Source organism: Littorina saxatilis, linkage group LG17 (genome assembly GCF_037325665.1).
Source record: "Littorina saxatilis isolate snail1 linkage group LG17, US_GU_Lsax_2.0, whole genome shotgun sequence".
Lineage (NCBI taxonomy): Eukaryota > Metazoa > Mollusca > Gastropoda > Littorinimorpha > Littorinidae > Littorina > Littorina saxatilis.
In genome coordinates, this window is record NC_090261.1 from 42,430,029 (window position 1) to 42,457,528 (window position 27,500).

A 27,500-nucleotide genomic window follows, 5' to 3' on the forward strand; every position below is an offset into this window, starting at 1 on the left:
ATCGATCTAAAAATAGCAACTTGCTGGGCCCTTTGCCGCCAACAGACACTGTTTGGCCTGTAGGTAAAATGTACAATGTATTTTCTGATTTGTGCACAAAAGCTTTTTTTCTTTTTTCTTTTTTTTAACATAACAATGTTTAATGTCACTGTATGTTTAAAAGACCATGGTCATATTTGTAAAAAAAATGTTAAATTAGAAAATAAATAACATTTTGGTTCATGATTTTTCCTACACCTGTGCTAAAAATAAGAAATAAAAATGTCGGGTATATAAGTCACTCAAATACAGCTAGGAATGAATGGCTCGGTTTGAGTTTGTTGCAGTTGACCCTGCACAATGCGACTTATCATGTTTTTGTTGAACAATTTTGACGTCACCCCTCCCATAGGGTGACGTATTTCACAACTTCCTGTGTTACACAAACTCTGTGATGACCAATTTTGACGTCACCCCTCCCATAGGGTGACGGATTTCACAACTTTCTACAGATGAACAATTTTGACGTCACCCCTCCCATAGGGTGACGGATGTCACAACTTCCTGTGTACACAAACTGATGACGTATTTCACAACAAAATGGCGCTGCCCATGGTCAACCTCTAAACTATCCGTATAGAATGGGGGCGTCCTCGCCCCCATAAAAAGCGGTCGTTCATGGAGAAATCCTTACTTGCCCACTGCTGTTCAGTTACTTCCGTTGGCCAGTTAATGCCTGTACAAACGTATATATGACGCTTTTGGTCGTATTTATTTCGCTCAGGACTAGGAGCTAAAGTAATAGGCATGTATTGTTGCTGTTGCAGCAGTTAGCTTACGGACGACCATAGTAACAGGGATGAACACAGTTTAGTTTTTGCATCTTTTTGTATTAGCTGCAGGACGACCATAGTAACAGGGATGAACACAGTTTAGTTTTTGCATCTTTTTGTATTAGCTGCAGGACGACCATAGTAACAGGGATGAACACAGTTTAGTTTTTGCATCTTTTTGTATTAGCTGCAGGACGACCATAGTAACAGGGATGAACACAGTTTAGTTTTTGCATCTTTTTGTATTAGCTGCAGGACGACCATGGTAACAGGGATGAACACAGTTTAGTTTTTGCATCTTTTTGTATTAGCTGCAGGACCCCCGCACAATAATAATGAAAAAAACACAAAAATGGTCGCTTCTAAATGACATCAAGCGTACAGTGGTACCTGAAATGCAAGGCCCCTTGGACAAGAGGACAAATCCATAAAAAGGATGTACATTTTCTCAGTGTAGTCCCTCCGTCTTTCCGAACACAACATCTTGAATTTGGGACACTGTTCTTGAATTTTACCAACTCTTGAATTTTACCAACTCAACTACAGTATTCTCTCTCTGTCTCTGTCTCTGTCTCTCCCTCTTTCTTTCTCTCTCTTCAGTGTGTGTGTGTGTGTGTGTGTGTGTGTGTGTGTGTGTGTGTGTGTGTGTGTGTGTGTGTGTGTGTGTGAGTGTGTGTGTGTGTGTGTGTGTGTGAGAGTGTGTGTGTGTGTGTGTGTGTGTGTGTGTGTGTGTGTGTGTGTGTGTGTGTGTGTGACTGAGTTGCAGCTGGGCAGTTAAATAAAGGCTATAATTAATCTCTCTGATGTCCACGGTTTGATCCATGTTTGTTTTGTCTGTCTTTTGTGAACATTCGCTCAGTTATAAATTTATATTGACTAAATTTGCCTTAACCTTTCAAGCGAGCAGAGTGGCCGCAGGGATAAGAGCTACAGAATGCAAACACTGTTAACTCCAAAGTCGTTGGTTCGAATCCCACTCCAATCAATATTTTTCTGTGTGTTTGTGTACGTATCTGTCCCGGCTGTGCTGCAAATCCGGTGACAGTGTGAGAATGGTGGTGCCAGACCGATGTCATGGTAGGAACGGTGGTGCCAGACCGGTGCCAGGGTAGGAATGGTGGTGCCAGACCGGTGCCAGGGTAGGAATGGTGGTGTCAGACCGGTGCCAGGGTAGGAATGGTGGTGCCAGACCGGTGCCAGGATAGGAATGGTGGTGCCAGACCAATCTCATGGTAGGATTGGTAGTGCCAGGGTAAGAATAGTAGTGCCAGACCGGTGCCAGGGTAGGAATGGTGGTGCCAGACAGATGCCAGGGTAGGAATGGTCGTGCCAGACAGATGCCAGGGTAGGAATGGTCGTGCCAGACAGTTGGCAGGATAGGAAATGTAGTGCCAGACAGATGGTGGTGCCAGACCGGTGCCAGGGTGAGAATGGCGGTGGCAGACCGATCTCATGGTAGGATTGGTGGTGCCAGGGTAAAAATAGTGATGCCAGACCGGTGCCAGGGTAGGAATGGTGGTGCCAGACCGATGCCAGGGTAGGAATGGTGGTGCCAGACAGATGGCAGTATAGAAAATATTGTGCCAGACAGATAGCAGGGTAGGAATAGTGGTACCAGACTGATATCAGGATAAGAATGATTGTGCCAGACAGATAGCAGGGTAGGAATGGTGGTGCCAGACAGATAGCAGGGTAGGAATGGTGGTGCCAGACAGATAGCAGGGTAGGAAAGGTGGTGCCAGACAGATGTCAGGATAGGAATAGAGGTACCAGACAGATGTGAGGATAGGAATGGTGGTGCCAGACAGATAGCAGGGTAGGAATGGTGATGCCAGACAGATAGCAGGATAGGAATGGTGGTGCCAGACAGATGTAAAGATAGGAATGGTGGTGCCAGACAGATAGCAGGGTAGGAATGGTGGTGCCAGACATATGTTAGGATAGGAACGGTGGTGCCAGACAGATGTAAGGATAGGAATAGTGGTGCCAGACAGACAGCAGGGGAGGAATGGTGGTGCCAGATATATGCAAGTATAGGAATGGTGGTGCCAGGAGAGATGTCAGGATAGGACTGGTGGGGCCAGACAGATGTAAGGATAGGAATGTTGGTGCCAGACAAATACCATGGAAGGAATAGTGGTGCCAGACAGAAGTCAGGGTAGGAATGGTGGTGCCAGACTGATAGCAGGGTAGGAATGGTGGTGCCATACAGATGTCAACATATGAATGATGGTGCCAGACAGACAGCAGGGTAGGAATGGTGGTGCCAGACAGATGTCAGGATAGGAATGGTGGTCCCAGACATACAGCAAGGTAGGAATGGTGGTGCCAGACAGATGCCATCGTAGGAATGGTGTGCCATACAGATACCATGGAAGGAATGGTGGTGCCAGACAGATAGCACGGTAGGAATGGTGGTGCCAGACAGATAGCAGGTTAGGAATGGTGGTGCCAGAGAGATGGCAGGATGGGAATGGTGGTGCCAGGCAGATGTCAAGATAGGAATGGTGGTGCCATACAGATACCATGGTAGGAATGGTGGTGCCAGACAGATAGCAGGATAGGAATAGTGGTGCCAGACCGATTTCATGGTGGGATTGGTGGTGCCAGACAGAGTCAGGATAGGAATGGTGGTGCCAGACAGATAGCAGGGTAGGAATGGTGGTGCCAGACAGATAGCAGGTTAGGAATGGTGGTGCCAGACAGATAGCAGGGTAGGAATGGTGGTGCCAGACAGATAGCAGGGTAGGAATGGTGGTGCCAGACAGATAGCAGGGTAGGAATTGTGGTGCCAGACTGATAGCACGGTAGGAATGGTGGTGCCAGACTGATAGCACGGTAGGAATGGTGGTGCCAGACTGATAGCACGGTAGGAATGGTGGTGCCAGACAGATAGCAGGATAGGAATAGTGGTGCCAGACCGATTTCATGGTGGGATTGGTGGTGCCAGACAGAGTCAGGATAGGAATGGTGGTACCAGACAGATAGCAGGTTAGGAATGGTGGTGCCAGACAGATAGCAGGTTAGGAATGGTGGTGCCAGACAGATAGCACGGTAGGAATGGTGGTGCCAGACTGATAGCAGGGTAGGAATGGTGGTGCCAGGCAGATGTCAAGATAGGAATGGTGGTGCCATACAGATACCATGGTAGGAATGGTGGTGCCAGACAGATAGCAGGATAGGAATAGTTGTGCCAGACCGATTTCATGGTGGGATTGGTGGTGCCAGACAGAGTCAGGATAGGAATGGTGGTGCCAGACTGATAGCAGGGTAGGAATGGTGGTGCCAGACAGATAGCAGGGTAGGAATGGTGGTGCCAGACAGATAGCAGGGTAGGAATGGTGGTACCAGACAGATAGCAGGTTAGGAATGGTGGTGCCAGACTGATAGCAGGGTAGGAATGGTGGTGCCAGACAGATAGCAGGGTAGGAATGGTGGTGCCAGACAGACAGCAGGGTAGGAATGGTGGTGCCAGACAGAGAGCAGGGTAGGAATGGTGGTGCCAGACAGATAGCAGGTTAGGAATGGTGGTGCCAGACTGATAGCAGGGTAGGAATGGTGGTGCCAGACAGATAGCAGGTTAGGAATGGTGGTGCCAGACAGATAGCAGGGTAGGAATGGTGGTGCCAGACTGATAGCAGGATAGGAATGGTGGTGCCAGACAGATAGCACGGTAGGAATGGTGGTGCCAGACTGATAGCAGGTTAGGAATGGTGGTGCCAGACTGATAGCAGGATAGGAATGTTGATGCCAGACAGATGTCAGGTTAGGAATGGTGGTGCCAGACAGATAGCAGGATAGGAATGGTGGTGCCAGAGAGATAGCACGGTAGGAATGGTAGTGCCAGACTGATAGCAGGGTAGGAATGGTGGTGCCAGACAGATAGCAGGGTAGGAATGGTGGTGCCAGACAGATAGCAGGGTAGGAATGGTCAGGTGCCAGACAAATAGCAGGTTAGGAATGGAGGTGCCAGAAAGATAGCAGGTTAGGAATGGTGGTGTCGGAAAGATAGTAGGGTAGGAATTTTTGGTTCCAGACGGATGCCAGGGCACGAACACACACAAAAATATTGACGGGAGTGGGATTCGAACCCACGACTTGGGAGTTAACAGTGTTTGAATACTGTTGCTCTTATCCCCGCGGCCACTCTGCTAGCTTGGTGGTTTGAGGCAAATTAGTCAATATAAAGTTATTACTGAGTGAATGTTCACTAAAGATGGACAAAACAAACATGGATCAAACCGTGGACGACAGAGAGATTATAACATTTATTTCACTGCTCAGCTGCCTGTGTTGGTGGTTGCAATAGACATACTGACTCAGTAACACACACACGTGCACACACACACACGCACACACACACACACACACACACACATCGCTCAATCAGTTATATGGTATAAAAGGACACTCTGGGCTGATTGTGTTTGGTTGGTCTCTTCTTTTGGTAGTGCAATAGCGTTAATTATGGATTGTTGTTATCATCATTTACATAAAAACTTATCTGTTAATCCAAACAATGATATACTTACTGTGATGTTCTTAACTACACTTTAACATGGACTGTATGTATGTATGTATGTATGTATGTATGTATGTATGTAGGTATGTATGTATGTATGTAGGTATGTATGTAGGTATGAATGCATGTGTGTTGGTGTGTCGGTGTGTCATGTGTGCAAGTAAAAAGGGTATTGTAGTTGTACATATATTACTTTAGATATTTTTTTTTTGTTATCATGGGTTTTATGAATTTCTTCTCTTATTCTTTTATAATTATTAATTAACTAGCAGTTAAGCCCGGCTTCGCCCGGGAGTAAGCGGAGCCCTGTAGCAATTTAAGACGCTCGCTATCCCATTATCATTAGCTTTACCTCCTTTGTTTGGATACAAAAAAAAGAGTTATCTCCCTTACCTTCTAGAAATTTCCGGAACTGTCCAGTTAATTTTTCATTCTTCATTTCTTCCCCTCATAGGAGCAATAGCGAGTCTCTAATATCACTGGCATGATGTGCTTGCTACAGGTGAACAGTAGGCACTGAACTGGTCTTGCACCATATAGGCTGTATTCAATAAATGGGAGGTCCATAATCTGAGAAAGGAAACAATGAATCAAGAAACTAAAACCCAGGTGCACATCTGCGGCACCTAGGGAGTGTACGTGCACACTATCTTGTTCCTGCCTCTTGCCATCTCAGAGGTATGGCGACCACAGACAAAAAAGAGTTATCTCCCTTACCTTCTAGAAATTTCCGGAACTGTCCAGTTAATTTTTCATTCTTCATTTCTTCCCCTCATAGGAGCAATAGCAAGTCTCTAATATCACTGGCATGCTGTGCTTGCTACAGGTGAACAGTAGGCACTGAACTGGTCTTGCACCATATAGGCTGTATTCAATAAATGGGAGGTCCATAATCTGAGAAAGGAAACAATGAATCAAGAAACTAAAACCCAGGTGCACATCTGCGGCACCTAGGGAGTGTACGTGCACACTATCTTGTTCCTGCCTCTTGCCATCTCAGAGGTATGGCGACCACAGACACACACACAGACAGACAGACACTCTCTTTTATTTATATGTATAGATAGATGACCTATATGTGCTGATGACCAATTTAATTTCCTTTGTTGGATCAATAAAATGTTATGAGTTATGAGTTATGAGTTATGATTCCAAGGGTGTCTTCTCATCGTGGAACCCCATTTTTAGACACGCCCCCCCCCCCCCCCCCCCCTCACCCCACAACCCATTTATGACCTCCCCCTGTTAATGCATGCCATATATTCTCATATTTTCTGTTCATTAACCCTTAATCATTTGCCTCCATTTCAAGACTCCCTCCCTTTGCAGGCGTGATTTTCTCAGATTTTTTGCGGTTTTAAATGGTAACTGTGCTACAGTCTTTCAGTTTTATCTTTTATTTAAATTTTTTTTGGGCAACACCAGTTTATTTTTCCTGGAGGTTTTTATTTCCGTGAGGACGTAGATACTGGTTTAGTAGTAAGTACATGATCTTAGTACATGTAACTGTATGCGTTTTGTCTGAGCAGTTCATTGTAGAGGTTGAATTGCTTGGTTGCTGCTTAAAAACGCTTACACACAGTGCACTGTGCAATTAGCAAGCACGATGATAGAACAGTGTAAAAAGTATTTTTGTTCTTATTTTTCTCTTACAATAAAATTACATGCTAGTATTTAAAAGCTCCCTTTTTAAATTATTGTCATTGTTTTTGTATTTATTTATTCAGCATTTTTTTGCTTGGAGAGAAATTATTACATGTTGTTATTCTTAATTGGAAAACGTTAGAAAAAAAAAAGAAAAAAAATACATGAAACACACTGATAAAAACAGACACCAACACAACACGGCTAACTTTCATACCAACAAAAGCCCGGTAGTACTACACTATAGCGAGACCTAAAGGATCTAAAATTGAGCGGGTTGAAGCGTATGTATGCAAGAAAAGAGGAAAATAAGCAGTCCAAACCACACAACACACACTCCTCTAAAAAATAGAACGAAAGAACATTTAGAGAAATAGAGAGACACTGACACACCAAAAACTGAAAAAATGGCACACCCAAAAAAGAGAACAAGAGAAGAGAAAACATCTAGTTCAACAGCATATTTATTATTTTCCAGGATAACAATGGAAGAGAGAGAGCATAGCATAAAAGAATACAACATTGCAGGTAGAAACCCAAACCAATCTCCCTTCAACCATCCTGGTATATATAACAACATCAAAGATGTATATAAATCAAACATACATATGTATGGTATGCAAATAAAAAAAGGGATATTGTAAAAGAGAAAACACAGATTTTCTTCTCTTTCGTAAAACGACGTATGCACAAAATCTGAACATAAATGAGAATGCGATGTAGGATTACAAAAAATAAAAAAATTCCCATTGTTACAAGAAATACTTGGAGACTCTTGGTGAGATTACTGAATATTAAGATCAAAACTGTCGATAGTTTTCATTCATGTCTGTCTTTGTGCTTTAAATGGGACAGTTACATTTTCCCTCTGCATGGTCACATGATTTGTTGTAAATATTGGTCCATTGGAAGTAATCAGACAAAACAAAATAATTAACCGAAAAGAAATGATCTCTCACATGATCAAGTTTCATTCCTCTGTGCCAGTTTTAAACTGTGGTCACACAAAAAAAGAAAAAGAAAAAGAAATGTTAACCATTCCCATTTAGGAAACGAAATCCGGTACAGCTTCATTCACAAAAGGATATTTTTCTCATCTGTCTTATTTCATTTCAACTATTTCCTTAGTCCATTTCTTTTAACTGGTCATCTTAAAACTTCTTCGTTAATATTTCTGTCATTTAGAAGGAAACAAACAAATTTGCAAATGAAGAAGTAAAGTTCACAGGAAGACCTTCTACAAACAAATTCATTCACAAAATGCTTCTTCTCACCATTTACAATTCCACTAAAAGAAACTCTTAAGTGTAATGTTTCTAACAGGCTGTTAATATGGAAACAAAATTCCTGGATGAACATTCTGTTACTGTTCCTGGCTCTAGCACTGATCTCGTAAATGGCTTTTACTGTTTCAGCTGAGCTTTACATGAAGATTACACCGTGAACTAAAAACTTGTTATCACTAGTTCTTCCAGTATTCGTGAGGCATGATACTAATACTCATTGTCATACTTGCTGATGAAGCTAGCTGTTAACCCTGCAGATAATACTTTTGTTCTGATAGTTATGGTTCATAGTACAAAAAACAAAACAAAACAAAAAATACTCCTATGCCACAAAATAGAAGTGAATTTCTTAACTATGTGTATCTATATTAAATTTCAGTTAAAATGATGAGAGAGAGAGACCTTTTCACAGGGTCGGTCCTAGAGCAAAATGTCAGGTCATAAAATGTTAGGTCACAGCTTTAGTGCCAGGTGTCTTTGAAAGTTGCCAGACACATTACAGGTCATGTAAATGCATTAACCTCAGGTCAGTTTCCTTAAAAGGGAGTTCTGGGGTGAAGTGCACGAGAAAGTGCCCAATAAGGTGGGACCCACACACTGGGTCAGATTAATTAAAATCTCAAATTTAACTAATCCGACCCAGCGCTTGGGTCCCACCCAGGTGAGCACTTTTTCATGCATGCACACCACTTCTAGTGTCCATTTTAGGTAACTGACACGGGGTCAATGCAGTAAAGTAAACTGCGACAGGATTGGAAACTCTTGACCAAGACACAAATTTACAGAGAATGCTTTGTAAATGAACCCAGAGGCACTTTTGTGTAATATGCTTTCAAACAGCTAAAAGTATTATACACAGTAAAGATATCTTCCTTCTGGTGTCAACTATCAGATAAACTACCACAGATCTGTCCACGAGATTCGAGCACCATTTAGTCGGAACACATACCAAAAATGCTATTGCCTGGCTAAATCTTCCTACGCAGAGTGGACATTTTTGTGCTTAATTAATATCGCACAGATTAACACAAGTGTCCGAGTTATAAAATCAATTCAGAAAAAAAATCTTTCTTTGCACAGACAGCAACCAGGCTGTACATCTTTTTTTTATATATATATAGATATATGCGACAGGTCTGGCAGCGGAACAAAATTCAGATGTGGATGGAGCAGCGAATGCAGGGACGGGGCGGCGTGAGAGTACACCGGAACAAGGAACAGGTGTAAGGAGGAAAAAAAAAAAAAAAAAAAAAAAAAAAAAGATATATGTCCAAGTGAAAGTATGGTCTTATCCGCGGTACAAAGCCCAGCCAGATCTGTTGTGATGTATACTAGATGGCCTATACATCTCAGGAGAAAGTTTTTATCTCCAACATTCTCCCTTTCATCTGGTCTAAGTCTAGTATGGACACGATGTGAGCGGGAGATATATATATATGGGAGAGGAATGAAGGAGGTAAGAGTGGGTTATATTGTTTTGGAGACAGATGGATGAAATTCTTCTCGAAATGACGGAAAGGTGATACGTCAAACCTAGCTGCCCTGATGACCATCTCTTGAAAAAAACTATGCACCTGTCCAAAAAGACCACCCCCAAGGACCCATGATGAGCTTTTTCCCGGTCTCTTTAATTAAACTTTCCACAATGACCACCTGTCTTTCACATCCACTTTTGGTCAGTCCCTTTGGTGGTCATTATAAAGGTTCGACTGTAATAAACACACAACTCTCTCACAATAGCTCTTTTGGTTGGTCGCAGGTTCGAATTCGGGCCGGGACGGACACGGGTCAACTTTATGTGCAGACCCAGAGACGGAAGCCATGTCCCACCCCCGTGTCATCACAATGGCACGTAAAAGACCTTGGTCATTCTGCCATAAGTGCAGGTGGCTGAATACACCTAAACACGCAGACACCTGGGTAGCGCGACTCCGTTGCTGCTAGCTTTCCACTGGGAGGAAGCGACCCGAATTTCCCAGCGATGGGACAATAAAGTAATGAAATGAAATGAAATGAAAATGAATTGATATTTCCTTTAGTGGCCAGTAAAAACAAATTTCATTCATCCCTTTCAACGTTCTCGTTTTGGACCAAACTGAAAGATTTTATGCATTTATTCAAACAAAATGAATCACTATGCACTCTCAGATAAATTAAGTTCTTTCCTATTCTAAGGCAACTAACATGTGCAATTGCATCTATCCAAGGTATAGAAAGCAAAGAACAAAAGAAGAAAAAAATGATCTTTCTTTCTTTATTTGGTGTTTAACGTCGTTTTCAACCATTCAAGGTTATATCGCGACGGGGAAAGGGGGGAGATGGGATAGAGCCACTTGTCAATTGTTTCTTGTTCACAAAAGCACTAATCAAAAAATTGCTCCAGGGGCTTGCAACGTAGTACAATATATTACCTTACTGGGAGAATGCAAGTTTCCAGTACAAAGGACTTAACATTTCTTACATACTGCTTGACTAAAATCTTTACAAAAATTGACTATATTCTATACAAGAAACACTTAACAAGGGTAAAAGGAGAAACAGAATCCGTTAGTCGCCTCTTACGACATGCTGGGGAGCATCGGGTAAATTCTTCCCCCTAACCCGCGGGGGGTGAAAAAAAATGATCATGCACTTCAAACGAGCAAATTATGAAAAGAGATGTGTAAATAAAAAGGGAGTAAACAACACAAAACGACCTAAAAAAAATTATACATGTATTTACATTTTTTCAAAAAGCCGCCAGGTTTACTATGGTATGTAAAAATGAAGACTTTATAAACAAAGTTCTCACAAAAAGATAACAGTGATCTACATTATGAATATAAAATTTCTATGAGAAATTCAAAGTCAAATCGTGCAACAAAATATTTAAAAAATGGCAATGTTAACAAGTGTATGCTACATATGCATAATCAGTAATATAAAAACCTACAAATTGATTTATGCGTGATTCTATTTCAGTGACAATGTAAACAGAGATTTTACCGGTACTCATGTGTCATTCTTTTCAAACGTAAATATCTTTGAAAACATTTGTATTATGTAACTGTCATTTTCACCGTCAATGTGAAAAATAGTTCCATCAATTATACATAACAACCTGCTCACAGCCGAATGAAAAAGGCAAACAAAATGCTAAAAGTACAACAAAAGTAATAAATGTCGCTTTTCAAAGATCTTTCTTTCTTTATTTGGTGTTTAACGTCGTTTTCAACCACGAAGGTTATATCGCGACGGAGAAAGGGGGGGAGATGGGATAGAGCCACTTGTTAATTGTTTCTTGTTCACAAAAGCACTAATCAAAAAATTGCTCCAGGGGCTTGCAACGTAGTACAACTTTTCAAAGATGGAAAATGAACATTCTGGTTGACAGAAATTTGATGTGCAAGTGAATAAAAAGGGTAAAAATGTCTTATAAATCTGAACAATCTGTTCAATTTTAAGCCTTCACATATAAGAGAAACTATTGACTAGTGATCTTATGGCATGCTGTAGCCAAGCGCAAGATAAAAACACCAATAAGTAACAACAACACATTAGAATCAGAAGCAAAAGGTAAAAAGAAGAAACTCAACAACATAAAAAGTATACCGAAACATAAAGAATACATCAATATCACAAAAACAGCGAACAGAAAAAAAAAGCAGTAAAAGTTTTTCAAGACACTGAGTTTATATGCAAGGTGGCATGGACATTGTACATTGTGAAGATACATTGGTTTGTTAGGAATGATTCTTACACATCATTCACAATTCTAAGCTGCTCCTAAGGGCCTCAAGAGCATTCACTAACAAAGGCGCAGTGAAGATGCAGTGAAGATACGGTGGCTGGGAACCAAAGTTTTAAAAGGACCCCCCCCCCCCACCCCCAATTAAAGAGACCCCCCACCCCACCCCAAAAATCTTTCATATGACCGTTTATTTATCTAGCGCGACCATGCAACTTCTGACAGCTCCTGTAGGCTAGTGTGTACCCTGGGACAAGGAGATTCACATGCAGGAGCTGTCAGAAGTCGGCCATGGCATGGGCCACTGATAAACAAACACTCTTGGCACTACTGTAAACGCCTAATTGACTCCACTGAACAAACCACCACTAGCACAAGGTCTTGTGTTGACAGCTTAGCTGATAAAGGCTGTGGAACCACAGTAGGGAAAGTTTTGTAGAGGAGGTCGGGCTTTAAAGTAATTTCAGGTCTTTTTCCAGTTGTATCCTTTTGTGTGTGATGATAGGCTGCTAACAGAGGTATTTTTCATTTGGAAAATTGCATTTTAGCGAAAGAATACAAACTTATAAATGACAAAACCCACCTCAGAAGCAAACAAAAGCAGCCAGTCACATGAGCATAATTATACAGCAGAGAATATTAGGCACAGCTTAATCTCTCTTGAATAATTTTTAAATATTTTCATTTTGTCACAAAATTGATTCAGGCATAATGCATCATTCTCCTGCGCCTTTTCAGAAAGTGTTTCAACTTCTGTGCTTAGCTTTCAGGTTAGCACAAAAATGATTTGCAGGACGGGTCCGAGAAGTATAGTGTGCAACAACAATCCTCAATATTATCAATAGACCGGCTCGATTTGTTTCGAACTTATTTCTCAAGTCTGTTACCAAGGCCAAAAATCCCCCAAACAACCTGCCATAAACTGCTCAAAGTGATAGACATTGAACAAGCAAAACGTAAGTTTTAAAGTAAACACAAGACATTTATATTTTCAGCTCATAACCGGGCCCAATCACAGATTTGCGTACAGTTAGTTTGTCACTAAAACACGGAATGAACAATACCTTGCTTTTCATGTAAACCATAATGTAAACAGGCACAGACGTGTCCAGGCTTTTACATGGGGTAAGAGCATCCATCCTTCTACTTGGACATATTCCAAAAATGAACAGCATGGCCGTTTCCTGTACAGAGTTTTTGAATTTCTTGCTAAATTAGTTTTTCAGATTGACACAGATTTTGTTTGTTTGCTTAACGCCCAGCCGACCACGAAGGGCCATATCAGGGCGGTGCTGCTTTGACATATAACGTGCGCCACACACAAGACAGAAGTCGCAGCACAGGCTTCATGTCTCACCCAGTCACATTATTCTGACACCGGACCAACCAGTCCTAGCACTAACCCCATAATGCCAGACGCCAGGCAGAGCAGCCACTAGATTGCCAATTTTAAGGTCTTAGGTATGACCCGGCCGGGGTTCGAACCCACGACCTCCCGATCACGGGGCGGACGCCTTACCACTAGGCCAACCGTGCCGGTAGATTGACACAGATGTCAGTTACAGAATGAATAGACGATGTTTGGAAATAACTGTCTGGGTTTGTATGGGTTGTGAAAAAGTAAATACCCATGCTTTTTTCAAATAAATGCACATGCACCTTGTGTTTCAGACACACCCCTCGCTAGTGATTGGCCCGTGCAATGTTTGTTCCCCTAGAAACAAGGGTATGCACTCCTTCACAACCTATACAAACCTAACAGAGTTTTTTTGTTTGATTTTATCCATTCACACTCAAGAACTCCCATTCTGCGCAGAAAGCAGCCAGCTTGTTGATTTCTTGGTAAGAGTCCATTTCTTGGTAAGAGTCCAAGTGAAATAATTTCTTATTTCTGGTAAAACGCTGGACATATCTGTAGTGATTTACAAGATGGTTTACATTAAAAAGAAGGTACATTTAACAGAAAAGTAAACAGGCGTGATCTTTTCTTGATAAATTTGTCCAAAATTTAAGTATCAGTTTTGCCATGCTAAATTATTGCTATGATGCCTTGTGCGCAATGAAATATAATACAAGTGAAAATACAACACAATGCTACTCTAAGCTGCCTTATCGTCAAACCTGTGTTTTACTTTATGCATGGTTTGTCAGGTTTATGCCGATTTTTAAACCTATTCTATCACACACCCAGCTATGAACATACTGTAATCATTTAAGTGAGAAAGCTTTTAATGGTTGTCATAATATTGCTGCAAACATATATGAAGAACTGACATATGGTCCAACATTCTACTACCAATACTAGCTATAGCTGCCCCCCACCCTCATACTCTCTTTAGTTTAGATCACTTGCAGAAAGATCAATTCCAGGACAGTGTATTAACCCTACACAGTGGAGTCCGGGTACAACGAATCTCAAGGGAGATACATTTTCATGGGTGTTACTGGGAAAAATCAAAAAACCTGAAAGGCAGGGGTCCAAAATGCTCAAGTTTGAAAGGAAGTTTCTGGACACCGACGAAACCAAATCATAATAAGCAAGATGGCGGCAAATCCAAGGGAGCGAACCGAGAAAGCACGCGAACCGGTGTCAAAAGTCGGATCGGAACCGCTGCTTGTTATTTCAACTTAGCGAAACGAAGCTTTTTTCTTTTTTTTTTTTTGAAAACCCGGAAAACCGGAATTTCCGGCTTCAGATTTTTTCAAAAACCGGAAATCCGGCAAAAGCCGGAAGAGTAACACCCATGCATTTTAGTTTGTTATATCAGTAATTCTCTGTAGAGTTTTCAACCCTAAATGGCCTCAAGACACGTTTTCCCACTCACCTTCAAATGATCGTCCCATCGATCTTTCCTTGGAGAGTACAATTTCTGCATGTTTTCAACAGCTTCATAATATAATCCATAGAGAGGCATAGTTCAAATGTTCACTTTACTGTAATTTTATAAGTAAAATTTAAAAAGTCGTGTAAAAGCATGTACCATATTTTCCGGGTCATAAGGCGCGACTTTTTTCCTCCTCGAGTGTATCAAAATACGAAAAAATCAAAGAGACCGCCTGCGTACCAGTCAAACAACTTGTGATAATGCATGTTTCAGCTACTAGGTACTACCCTGGCCATGTTTCCTCTCAAGACATCAAAGAGACCGCCCCATAGGTTAAACTCGGTCACTGACCCCGGTGCAGGAAGTGTTTCCTCTCTCAGATATGACAGGGGAACCACCTCTCATAGCTAAAACTGGGTCATTGACCCCTGGGAAGAAGGTCAGTGTCTCTAAACAAGGCATCACAATGGACCTGCCTTTGATCTCGCCCCACACACAGAGCACACATATTTCCACTCTGTATTCTTCCTTTGATGTGCGGCTTATTTTCATTCTTCGACCGTTTGTTACCGGTATACTTTTAATTGTGTTTGTGTATTTTTGTCTTTGGAGACAATTATTGACATCAGTTCGTTGTAGCCTTGTGACTTTTAGAGACAAAACGGCTCTGGGGCGATGGAAACGTGTTTGTTATAAGAAGGGTTCGTTATGCAAATGAGTTCAAAAGGTTCGTTGTAGCCGGAAAGTAACAAGTAAGAAATAGAAGGCTGTCTGCCGGGAAATCAATGGCAGATCGTTAAAAGCGGGATTTCGTTATACCCAGGTTCGTTATAGCTGAACTCCACTGTATATATATTATCTATTAAGACCCTCTATTTTTAGACTCCTCTACTATAAGGCCTCATTTCCTCAAACGTTTTCTTCATAGTGTCAATAAATCTACCTCCATCTTCCCTCTTTTCACCGGCACGGTTGGCCTAGTGGTAAGGCGTCCGCCCCGTGATCGGGAGGTCGTGGGTTCGAACCCCGGCCGGGTCATACCTAAGACTTTAAAATTGGCAATCTAGTGGCTGCTCCGCCTGGCGTCTGGCATTATGGGGTTAGTGCTAGGACTGGTTGGTCCGGTGTCAGAATAATGTGACTGGGTGAGACATGAAGCCTGTGCTGCGACTTCTGTCTAGTGTGTGTGGCGCACGTTATATGTCAAAGCAGCACCGCCCTGATATGGCCCTTCGTGGTCGGCTGGGCGTTAAGCAAACAAACAAACAAACAAACAAATCCCTCTTTTCAGACCTACATTTCTCAGATTTTGGGAGGCCTTAAAAGAGAGTTTCCACTGTTCATCCTCCAACAACCCCCTGTTCCTCAACTGGGACGGTGTAGGTGTACAAATCCATAGCAAACGGATATGGGGGAAATATAAGTGATGGCCCGGCGATTCTTTCTTTATTTGATGTTTAACGTCGTTTTCAACCGTTCAAGGTTATATCGCGACGGGGAAAGGGGGGGATGGGATAGAGCCACTTGTTAATTATTTCTTGTTCACAAAAGCACTAATCAAAAAATTGCTCCAGGGGCTTGCAACGTAGTACAATATATTACCTTACTGGGGCCCGGCGATAAAACATTCTGTACCCAAGAGATTTATGAAAAAAGCTCAGATTGAGATTCCGTTGACATAACCCATTGGTTACCAAGATCTAAGAATTTCAATAAAAGAGTGATGAGACAGATCCTTTATGAACAGAATAATTAACCATTGAAATCTTACCCTAAAGTTAGCCACAGCATTCGGTTACTTTTTAATTTATTTTGTAAAACAGCAGATCCTAATGCCTGAATAACAGACTGCTCGGTGCCACAATATCATTTACCCTGATTCGTGCACAAAATTCTCATAACTGCAATGACATTAGTCTACCTGAACCTACTGTAAGATTTTTTCACGTGATTTTAAAAAGTCATTCAGGCATGTGCACAGTTCCAACATTTTCTACAATAAGAAGAGAAGGGAGACAATCCTATAAAGGCCACTCAAGAGAGGCAACCCTGAAGACAACACCTACATACTACAACTTGCCAAGACATAAGTATTCACAAGACCCTACATGGGGGCGGGGATGTAGGTTAGTTGGTACCGCGCTGGATTTGTATCCAGTTGGCCGCTGTCAGCGTGAGTTCGTCCCCACGTTCGGCGAGAGATTTATTTCTCAGAGTCAACTTTGTATGCAGACTCTCCTCGGTGTCCGAACACCCCCGTGTGTACACGCAAGCTCAAGACCAAGTGCGCAAGAAAAAGATCCTGTAATCCATGTCAGAGTTCGGTGGGTTATAGAAACACGAAAATACCCAGCATGCTTCCTCCGAAAGCGGCGTATGGCTGCCTAAATGGCGGGGTAAAAACGGTCATACACGTAAAATTCCACTCGTGCAAAAAACACGAGTGTACGTGAGAGTTTCAGCCCACGAACGCAGAAGAAGAAGAAGACAAGACCCTACATACTTTTCAAATCTAACAGGATACCAGAAGACACGATAAATGATCACAGAAATAAATTAAACATGTTAAAAAAAAAGATTAGATGTTAAAATATGGTATCAGCCAACATCGTAGGCTTCATTTGTTGGAAATCACTCCACATATTGTAACAAAGCTAATGAGCTGATCATTAATTCTGCAGCAGGTAAGGTAATATTGATAATAATCATCTGTGATATAGAAAAATAGATGAAGGAACAATGTGAACACAACACCCCCCCTCCCCCAACCGCCTGTTTCACCCTTAGCTCGCATTCATCCAAACTCATTAAATCCTTCGATTTACACAAAATGCACAGATAATGAGTCAAGGTGTAAGTAAAGCTGTAAGATTATCAAGGCACAACAAGTTAAAATCTTTGCCATCAAGAAACACTCTGTACAATATACAGAAAAAAGAATACAACGGTATAGAAACACTTATGGAATGAGAACTACAGGCACAAAAATAAGAATATAATTTTGTTTATGCCAGGAGAAAAATTGAAAATGCATACCAGACAGAAAAAGAACATAATACATCACAATATCATCGTCAAGAGGATGCAAGTAGATATCTTAAAATCATGCACAACTACTACTTTTGCACTCACTGTACCCGATGTTCTGCTATACCAAGACAGTGTGACCAAGTAGTTATTATAAAAATTGTGAAAACCTCTTATTATTCATTATATAATTCTAAAAGCTGTCTATACAAATCTGCTTACAATATTTCACTTCAAAGTATGCACTTATACACACATGCACTTACACACACACACACACACACACACACACACACACACACACACACACACACACACACACACACACACACACACACACACCTGCATTATTTTGAACAATGCAATTAACCTACTCTCTACATTCGTTGTTGGTAGCCCATATCGGTCACGCATACACGTATAAATAACTTCCTGTGGTGCTTTAATGTTTGAGTAACAATACCACATTAAAAAATATCAAGACCGCAGACATTACATCATCAAAGAATGCATGCAAACCAAAGAGTAACTTGGTACACAGAAATAACTCGTAAGGCAGTGCTGGACACAGTTTGAGAAATATTTGCTGTTACAACAAATGACCAACGTTGCTACATCTTTGTAATAGCATGTCATGTGTCACAAACACATAAAATGCTAGCTACTGTCATAGGCACACTGATTTGCGTCACGATTTGTGACAGGGAAAAAGTAAAACATAACATACTGTCACTCATGCAAAGTGTTCATACGCATGGGAAGTGAGGGGTTGCAATGAAGTCGCACAGAAAATGAATTGGCTTCATTGAAGACGAAATGACTTCACAGAACATAACATGACTTCACAGAAAGTGAAATGACATTACAGATCATGAAACGAGTTCACAGAACATGAAATGACTTCACAGAAAAATAAACGACTTTACAGATCATGAAATGAGTTCATAGAACATGAAATGACTTCACAGAAAGTGAAAGGACTTTACAGATTATGAAATGACTTCACATAATGTGAAATGACTTCAAAGAACATGAATGACTTCACGGAACATCAATATCTCTCGACTTTCACAGCAAAAGCAATACACTGTAAGAAGACACTGGTCCAAGGAAAAACACTACTTCACATCACTTCACAATTTTGGATCACTGCAGCCACTTTTTGAACATATTCCACACAAACACATACAATCAAGCCTTGTTTCCCCGCACACGTAGATGTAAACACAAAGTCCATGTGCAACGCAGTCTCGTTATCTTAACTTGTAACAACTTTTAGTTTGCAAATATGATCTGAAAAGAAATCTCTCACTTTGAAGTACCTCTTTTAACAGATCACTTGATTCAAAATGCTTTATGTACGGCTCCTTCACTGGTCAGCATTCTGTCGCTTTTTTTCCAAATGGATTTATTCATTTGATTTCTGACCACCCCATGGACTATTCTTACACACATGCAATCAATCAATCAATCAATATGAGGCTTATATCGCGCGTATTCCGTGGGTACAGTTCTAAGCACACATGCTGAGACACACGCATTCACACACACACACACATATCTCTCCACACACACACACACATACACACACACACACACACACACACACACACACACACACACACACACACACACACACAAAATGATCCACTAGTCAAAAGGCTGTTTCCATCTGCCAATTATACATCAGAACCATCAAAATGTGATGATAGATGTTAGACAAAAGAAGAAGAGATTGCACTTCCACTCCCATGTAAATGGAATAAATAATGAAATCAGGTTGAATTTCACTGCAGTAGAATGCGCTTTTGCATTTACATTTTGCATGCTAAAGGAAACACAGCTCCATTTAAACCACCAGTGAATACACCATAATATGACCACCAGCTTACTCTGAAACTATTGCTTCAGTCAAACAGGCTGTTCAATCTTCAACAAGCATAATCATCTTAACACAAGTCCACAGGTCTGAACATATCACTTGTTAAACTTTTAAATAAAAAGTTGTTAAACTGTCTAAAATCTTGGTCGTTCTGGTATGGCAGGGCTGGTACGTTCGACACTTTTCAACACAACGCACTGTTCCAGTAACATACTCAAAAGCATCTGCACAAAACACAGCTAAGCTTCATCAATCACACAGCACTGGGGAGAAAAAAACCAGACACTTACAACGCACAGAAAAAAGTGGGGAAAATGCAGCGACTCTCACAGCCAGCCACAACCATAACACATCCACAACAAAAACAGGGGAGAGGGGAGGGAGGAAGAGAAAAAAAAAAAAAAAAAAAAAAACGGCGGGTGACAGTCAGACAACAGATAAAGCTTGGCGTCACGATTGAGCGGTGGCAGTCTGCCGTTCACGGATTTTGCTGAAGGTGTATTTCTCATTCAGACCTTTCTGGCCGACTTCCTGCCACACTTTCTGGCCGTGGTCGCGACGGTACTTCTCCCAGCGCTCGTCGTCCGATTCGTGGGTCAGGTAGCGCTTGCCCACAAACAATTCCTGCGCCCGCAGGTCACACCAGGTCTGATAGTCCTAGAAAGGAGAGATAAAATCCAGGTAAAAATGATGCTACAATGTACCATAATAAAAAACCCAGAAAGGTATATGTTATTAGAACGCTTAATTTTTGACAAAACAAAACGTTACGTTCACTGATCTTCAACCCAATTGTCTCGCTTGCGTCTGCTGAGCGAGTTTCAGGACAATTTGTCAGATAAGTTTTTTTGTTTATTATAAATGTTTGTCTGTCCATTTAAAAGACCACTGGGTCAAAGACCAGTGAACGTAACGCTTTGTTTTGTCAAAAATTAAACGTTCCACTAACATTCCTTTCTTGTTTTTTTATTTTGAATTTTGGATTGTTTCTTTCTTTCTTTTCTTTCTTTATTTGGTGTTTAACGTCGTTTTCAACCACGAAGGTTATATTGCGACGGTTTTTTGGATTGTAATAAACCGTATAGGAAAACTCACTCTCCCAAAAGAAAAAATATGAACAGGCTAGATTGCTTTCAAGTATTTGCTACATATCACTATTTACGCACTGAATCAGGCAGGCATGAAGACAAATGAACAGGTAGATAGAAATCAGAAAACTAGCATATCTTTCCACTGAGCTTAATTGGGCAAAGTCGACTTCGTGAAGTCAACTTCTCGAAGCTTGCTGCACAAAGCTTTGGAGTAGAATTTTTTGGTAAAACAACTTTGCAAAATCTTTGCGAAATACAGGCTGAATTAAGGACAGCCTGAAAGAGAAAAAGTTATTTGAGACAGGAGGTTGTGTTACTCTATCAGAATATTTGAAGAATCAAATTACATTCCTCCTCATGAAAGCAGTCATGTTCACCATAATAGATCTACAGGCATGGGAATTGAAAAAAGTAAAAAAGGCTGAACATTTGTAAGTAATAGCAAAGTGGACAGCGCAATGCGCCTAGCCCTGCTAGGGGTGTTCGGGGGCATGCCCCCCCAGAATTTTTTTCTCTCCAAAGAACCCAAATGGTGCAATTTGGTGTCATATGACCTCCAAGTTTGTCATTAAATTCAGTTTTTAGAACCATTTTTGCCCCCCCCCCCCCTCTATTATTTTTTCGGCGGACACTTTTGCTTTTTCGGCGGAACAAAAAAAAAGACAGCGGAAATTTGCCTTTCGGCGGACAATTCCCATGCCTGATCTATTGAGGCTTTTACACCACAGAAGAGTTATCCTTCAATTTACACACATGCCAGAAATCATGCAACAACCTGGCTGCATTCTTCCTGTGCAGACTGGCAGTATTGTATTAGCATGGGTGGGACTGAAAAATGTCATGAATCCAGAAAAATTTTAAGGGGGGGGGGGGGGGGGGGGGTCTGGGGGCCCCCAGGCGCTGAAGGATTTGTATAATTAACAACCAAAACAACATCACCACAGACATTACGAATCCGGATTTCCAGAATATACCGGAAGAATCCCACCCATGTATTACATTAACTTTGGAAGTGACAACTATGTCAATCTGCTAAATTCATTCAGCAAAAAATTCCACCCGGCACAGAATGCAGCCACATTATCAATATTTGGTATGTGTCCAAGTAAATGAATGCTCTCTTTTCAAGTGAAAGGCCAGGACAGATCTGCGGCGTGTGCGCAGGAAGGATGGTACCTTTAAACACCCTTGAGCGCGACAAAGCAAAACTGAAAGTGTGTGCCAAGCAAACGTTACCTGAAGGAAGACATGCAGGAGACACTTGTCCACAGTGAAGCGTTTGCGCAGCTTGACTTGCAAGAGGTTGGTGATCAGGTCAATGCCTGAAACGCAACAAACATGTCCATTGATCATTCCTTCCTTAACACAATGCCCCCCCCATAGCGCCCAATATTGCCCCCTAGATATCCTCTTCCGCCTTCGGACTGGACAATGTCGACTGCGTGCCCACATGCACCGCCTTGGTCTGTCGCACACATCGAACTGCCCGTGCGAAACAGGCCCACAGACCGCGGAGCACATCCTGCAGACCTGCCCGCTCCACCACAAAGCCAGAACAGATCACTGGCCCCAAGGTGCCACACTGCAGGAGCAACTCTGGGGCACCAAAGACTCCCTGAACCTGACCACCAGCTTTATTCAAGCTACAAAACTTGAAGTCTGACCTGAGGCCAAAAATCCTGGAACGCCGAAGAAGAAGAAGAAGAAGCCCCCTAGATAATCCGTATGCAGATCCTGTATTTGCCGCATGAATCATCTGCAAAATCACTTTCCCCCTTTTGTGACCGACATGACTTGAGCAGATAAGAGAGAGCCTTGATTTATTAGATCGCTCAGTTAAATCTCATGGGCACTGCAAAGCATACAGCATGATTCTATGTGAGGGGCAAAGGCTTAAAAATCACTGATATAATACAATAAGAAGTGCACACACATGGAACCCTGCACAGACAGACAGACAGATACGTAGACAGACAGATAGGCAGACAGACAGATAGGCAGACAGACAGATAGGCAGACAGACAGATACGCAGACAGACAGACAGATTGGCTGCGAGACAAACAGACAAGACAAGACAGACAGACTCACCTTCCTGTGAAATTTCCTTCCAGGGGTTGGGGGGATACATGAAGGATGCGTTCTGTATCTGGTCACTGATCTCCTCGTCCTCATTGAAGGGGAAGGTGCCGCTGAGACTGACGTACACAACCACACCCACTGACCACATGTCCAGAGAGCGGTTGTAGCCCTTTCTCTTTAGCACCTCAGGGGCTGCAAAAACAAGGTCCATTGTGAAAAATGTATACGTCTACTGATAAAACGTAAACAGGTCTACAGATGAAGCATGAACAGGTCCAAAAATAAAACATAAACAGGTCTACAGATACAACATAAACAGGTCCACAGGTCTGCAGATGGAATGTAAAGAAAGATATTCTAAAAATACTCATCTGAAGTCACAGATAACTTGCAATCAATGACTTTCAAAACGACATTCACTTGAAATTATTCCAAGTAACTCAAATTTACATGCATCAGATTATCTCGGCAAATCTAACCCTAATCCTAAGTTATGCATCTCTTGCATGATTTGCTGTCTCACTACCAGATGTATACAACAAAACCACTGACATCCTTAATACCAGAGTTTTGTAGAGTCCATGCACAATCGTACGACTTACCAAGGTAGGCTGGTGTTCCGACTACAGAACGACGGAAAGATTTCTCTCCAATGATGCGAGCAAAGCCAAAATCACATAGTTTCACCTGAAAGACAAACAATTTCACTTTATTCATAGCGAACATTCAACACATTTTGAAAGAAAGATGGGGGGGGGGGGGGGGGGGGGGAGGGGAGGGCAGTAAAGAAACTCGTTTACACCCACTGACTGACTAATAATAGGGGATTATTGTCCACCGATATAAGAAATCCATATAGGACAGGATGGGTTGATATGCTAAATAACATATATGCTGTGATCAGCCTTTCTTGTGATACCCCCCTCTTTAACAGGTTTGAGTGCAGAAGGGTGGAGCCTGTTGGGAGAGAGGGGAGTCTACCAAGGATAAGATCGTCCGCAAACATGTAGCCATATCTCACTAGCCTATAAAAGGTTATACAGTGGAACCCCCTTATTAAGATACACACACCCCCCCCCCCCCCCCCCCCATTTAAAACTTCCACCCATTTAAGACTTTGCTTCTTCCGATATTTGTTTATAACTTCTGTAAATTTACCTCCATTGTAAGAAGCACTCCTTTATTCAGATTTTTGGAGGCCTTATAAGAGGCGTTTCACTGTATTCAAACTCACAAGTTTAAGCGCCTGTAAAGAGAAAATAGCCTTATAGAAGCGATATCAGATCACTCACCTGAGGGAAGGCAGTCTCGGAGGAGAGCAGAACGTTCTCAGGTTTGAGGTCACAGTGAACGATGCTCTTGGAATGTAAGTGGCGTAAGGCAATAAGGATCTGTGCAGAAAACAATCAATTCTGGTTAACTAGGAAGACGAATGGTGATAACATTTTTAGTAGGTTCACATAAGAATGTGTTTTCTACTATTACTTCGTTCAATCATACACACACATACACACAAACTTATAGATGGAACATTTGACGTCTCCTTAATTGCAGCCATGAAATCTCACTGCCCACGCACGCACGCACACACATTCACACGCTCATTGTCTCTCTCACACACACAATGCGCCTAAACCGTATACACAGACACACACACACTCACACGCTCATTGTCTCTCTCACACACACAATGCGCCTAAACCGTATACACAGACACAGAAACACACACACACTCACATTGTCTCTCTCACACACACAATGCGCCTAAACCGTATACACAGACACAGAAACACACACACTCACACGCTCATTGTCTCTCTCACACACACAATGCGCCTAAACCGTATACACAGACACAGAAACACACACACTCACACGCTCATTGTCTCTCTCACACACACAATGCGCCTAAACCGTATACACAGACACAGAAACACACACACTCACACGCTCATTGTCTCTCTCACACACACAATGCGCCTAAACCGTATACACAGACACAGAAACACACACACTCACACGCTCATTGTCTCTCTCACACACACAATGCGCCTAAACCGTATACACAGACACAGAAACACACACACTCACAAAAACACACATGCACTCTCGACCCTAGACCCAAAGCGCACACACACACAGACACACTCGCTCTCCCTCCCCCTCTCTTTTCCATTTCCTCTCCATTAACTCACACTGCATTACGTTAAACAACAAACAAACAAAAAGTTAATGAAATACTTTTATCGTCAGACCTGATAGATGAGGTACTTGGTGACACGTTCGCTGAGGCGGCCTTTGGGACTGGACAAAATCATCTCCAACATGTCTCCCTTCAGCTTCTCCATCACTACAAAAATCTGAAATCAAACATTGACAACGGTGAATAAACAGTGCTCTTTTGACTGTATGCAAAGACTAAAGCGTGAAAACACCTTCAGTTATGATCCTACTCGTAAGCAAGTAGAAACTTTAGGCGAAGTTCTGATCCTACTTAAAGGCAAGTAGAAACTTTAGGCTAAGTTCAGAGACCAAGTGTGAATGCATCCTGTAGTTGTCTTGATCCTTCTTAAATGGCCAGTTAGAAACTCACTGAATGCAAAATATCAGTGGTGCACATCTCCGTAACATGTTCAGCTTTACATAGATCACCTGCTTTTGAATCTGCTCCAAATCCAAACTAATCTATTTTACTATTCTAGTCTGTTTCCAAATCTCAACTACATCAACAGATTTCAAATTCAAATGCAAACAACATGATTAAAAACGAATAAAGTAGCAGTTATAACACTTTCACAGTTTTCCTGTATCAAAAACGTTTGCAAGTGCTTTAACTGCAAAGGAAGGGCACCTCAAACCCAACTGAAGTTCAGATCTAGCGTTATCTTCCTAATGTCATAAGCAGTGCATGGTAAAAAAGGCTAGAACAACAGCAGGACGTACCCTTTCTGGTGTCTCAAACATTTGTTCCAGGTTGACTACACCAGGGTGATGCAGGTTCTGGAACATGAACTGGTAGTGTCAAATCAGAAAAGAATTCAATCATAAAGTGTCAAACAATATCAGCAAGACACAACCACAACCACAACAATAACGGAATGCAAACCTCAATCTTACCACGACAACAATAACGGAATGCAAATCACAATCTTACTATCTGAATTCATTTAAACAAAAAGAGAACACGGCAGTAACCAGGTTTGGTACATTCTTAATCAATATTTTGAGAGCTTGTCGCTGCCTTCTTCAGGATGGTAAAAAGTAAGGAATGACGGCACGTGATATTCAGTGTATTGTCATGATGGATATGTAAAGTCATGTATAAAAACATATCAGAAAAGTCAGAGAGGGTCAGGTACACTTTCTAAACGGTTATTTCTCCACAGAGATTGCATTTACAAGTACAATTTTTGGGTGTTTTGTCGGTAAAAATCTGCAGACATTGGGATTGAAATTAGAACGGGTCATACCCGCTAGTTATGTTATTTCAATAGACAGAATGTTTTTCTTACAGAGGTAAAACATAGCCTTGTCACACTATCTTGTGTAACACTTGATTGACAGGCTAGTTGGCATGGCTGAATGGCCAGTTACCGTGACAAACAGGATTCATAATTTAAAAGAAACAGTGGAACCCCCCTTTTAAGACCTTCAAAAATCTGAGAAAATCAGGTCTTAAAAAGGAGAGAGTCTTAAAATGGAGGCAAATTTACAGAAGTTATGAACAGAAAATCTAAAAAAAGGAATGTCTTAAAAGAGGGGTTCCACTGTACTTTATAAGAAGTAGCACTTTTGAAAATGGCTAGCGCAATCCCTGCTGTTTAAAAAAGAGGAAGAAAGAGAAAGAGAGTAGATGTGCACATTTCAACATCTTGCTGCCTACCTGTAGAATGGCCACTTCTGTTTTAAGCTGTGCTTCTTGCTTGGTGGGGAATCGCAGCTTGTCAATCACTTTGATTGCCACTTCACGGTTTGTCTTTCGATGGCGACCTTCACACAAGTGTAAAAAGATGATTGGCTTTATTATTTTTGCAGACATTGGTTTTTCTCTTTAATAATTGAATAACACCATGCACATATGTGTGTGTGCGTGTGTGTTTGTGCATGCGTGTGTGTGTGTGAAAGAGAGAGAGAGAGAGAGAGAGAGAGAGAGAGAGAGAGAGAGAGAGAGAGAGAGAGAGTGAGAGTGAGAGAGAGAGAGATAGAGAGAGAGATAGAGAGAGAGAGAGGGAGAGAGAGAGAGAGAGAGAGAGAGAGAGAGAGAGAGAGAGAGAGAGAGAGAGAGAGAGAGAGAGAGAGAGAGAGAGAGAGAGAGAGAGAGAGAGAGAGAGAGAGAGAAAGAATTGAATTGAATTGAATTAAACTTTATTTAACAAGGATTAAGATTTAAGGATGATGCCTTTTCTTACAGTCTGTCCTTGGGACGCATAGACACACATTGATAAAATTAAAAGAGAGAGAGAGAGAGAGAGAGAGAGAGAGAGAGAGAGAGAGAGAGAGAGAGAGAGAGAGAGAGAGAGAGAGAGAGAGAGAGAGACAGAGAGAGAGAGACAAAGGGAGAGAGAGAGAGAGAAAGAGAGAGAGACAGACAGACAAAGGGAAAG

The 27,500-nt window shown here is 41.7% G+C and overlaps 2 protein-coding genes and 1 long non-coding RNA gene across 4 annotated transcripts in view; 1 reads left to right on the forward strand and 2 right to left on the reverse strand.

Moving 5' to 3' along the window:
* Positions 1-650, reverse strand: part of LOC138952998 (uncharacterized) — an 8,886-nt gene extending 8,236 nt beyond the window's left edge. The window contains exon 1 of the long non-coding RNA XR_011451467.1: positions 1-650. This exon is cut by the window's left edge and continues 450 nt beyond it. This is a non-coding gene — a long non-coding RNA (uncharacterized lncRNA).
* The window catches only part of LOC138952995 (cytochrome P450 3A24-like), a 115,147-nt gene that overhangs the window by 75,205 nt on the left and 12,442 nt on the right, over positions 1-27,500 (forward strand). The window lies entirely within an intron of this gene.
* Positions 12,183-27,500, reverse strand: part of LOC138952570 (serine/threonine-protein kinase D1-like) — an 18,728-nt gene continuing 3,410 nt past the window's right edge. Inside the window, exons 3-10 of the mRNA XM_070324257.1 lie at positions 26,780-26,886; positions 25,840-25,908; positions 25,152-25,256; positions 24,189-24,287; positions 23,499-23,583; positions 22,906-23,088; positions 22,053-22,138; positions 12,183-20,382 (exon numbers count right to left, since the gene is read on the reverse strand). Of these exons, the coding sequence (XP_070180358.1) occupies positions 20,176-20,382; positions 22,053-22,138; positions 22,906-23,088; positions 23,499-23,583; positions 24,189-24,287; positions 25,152-25,256; positions 25,840-25,908; positions 26,780-26,886 (941 nt within the window). The 3' untranslated portion in view covers positions 12,183-20,175. The remainder of the gene's footprint in view (positions 20,383-22,052; positions 22,139-22,905; positions 23,089-23,498; positions 23,584-24,188; positions 24,288-25,151; positions 25,257-25,839; positions 25,909-26,779; positions 26,887-27,500) is intronic.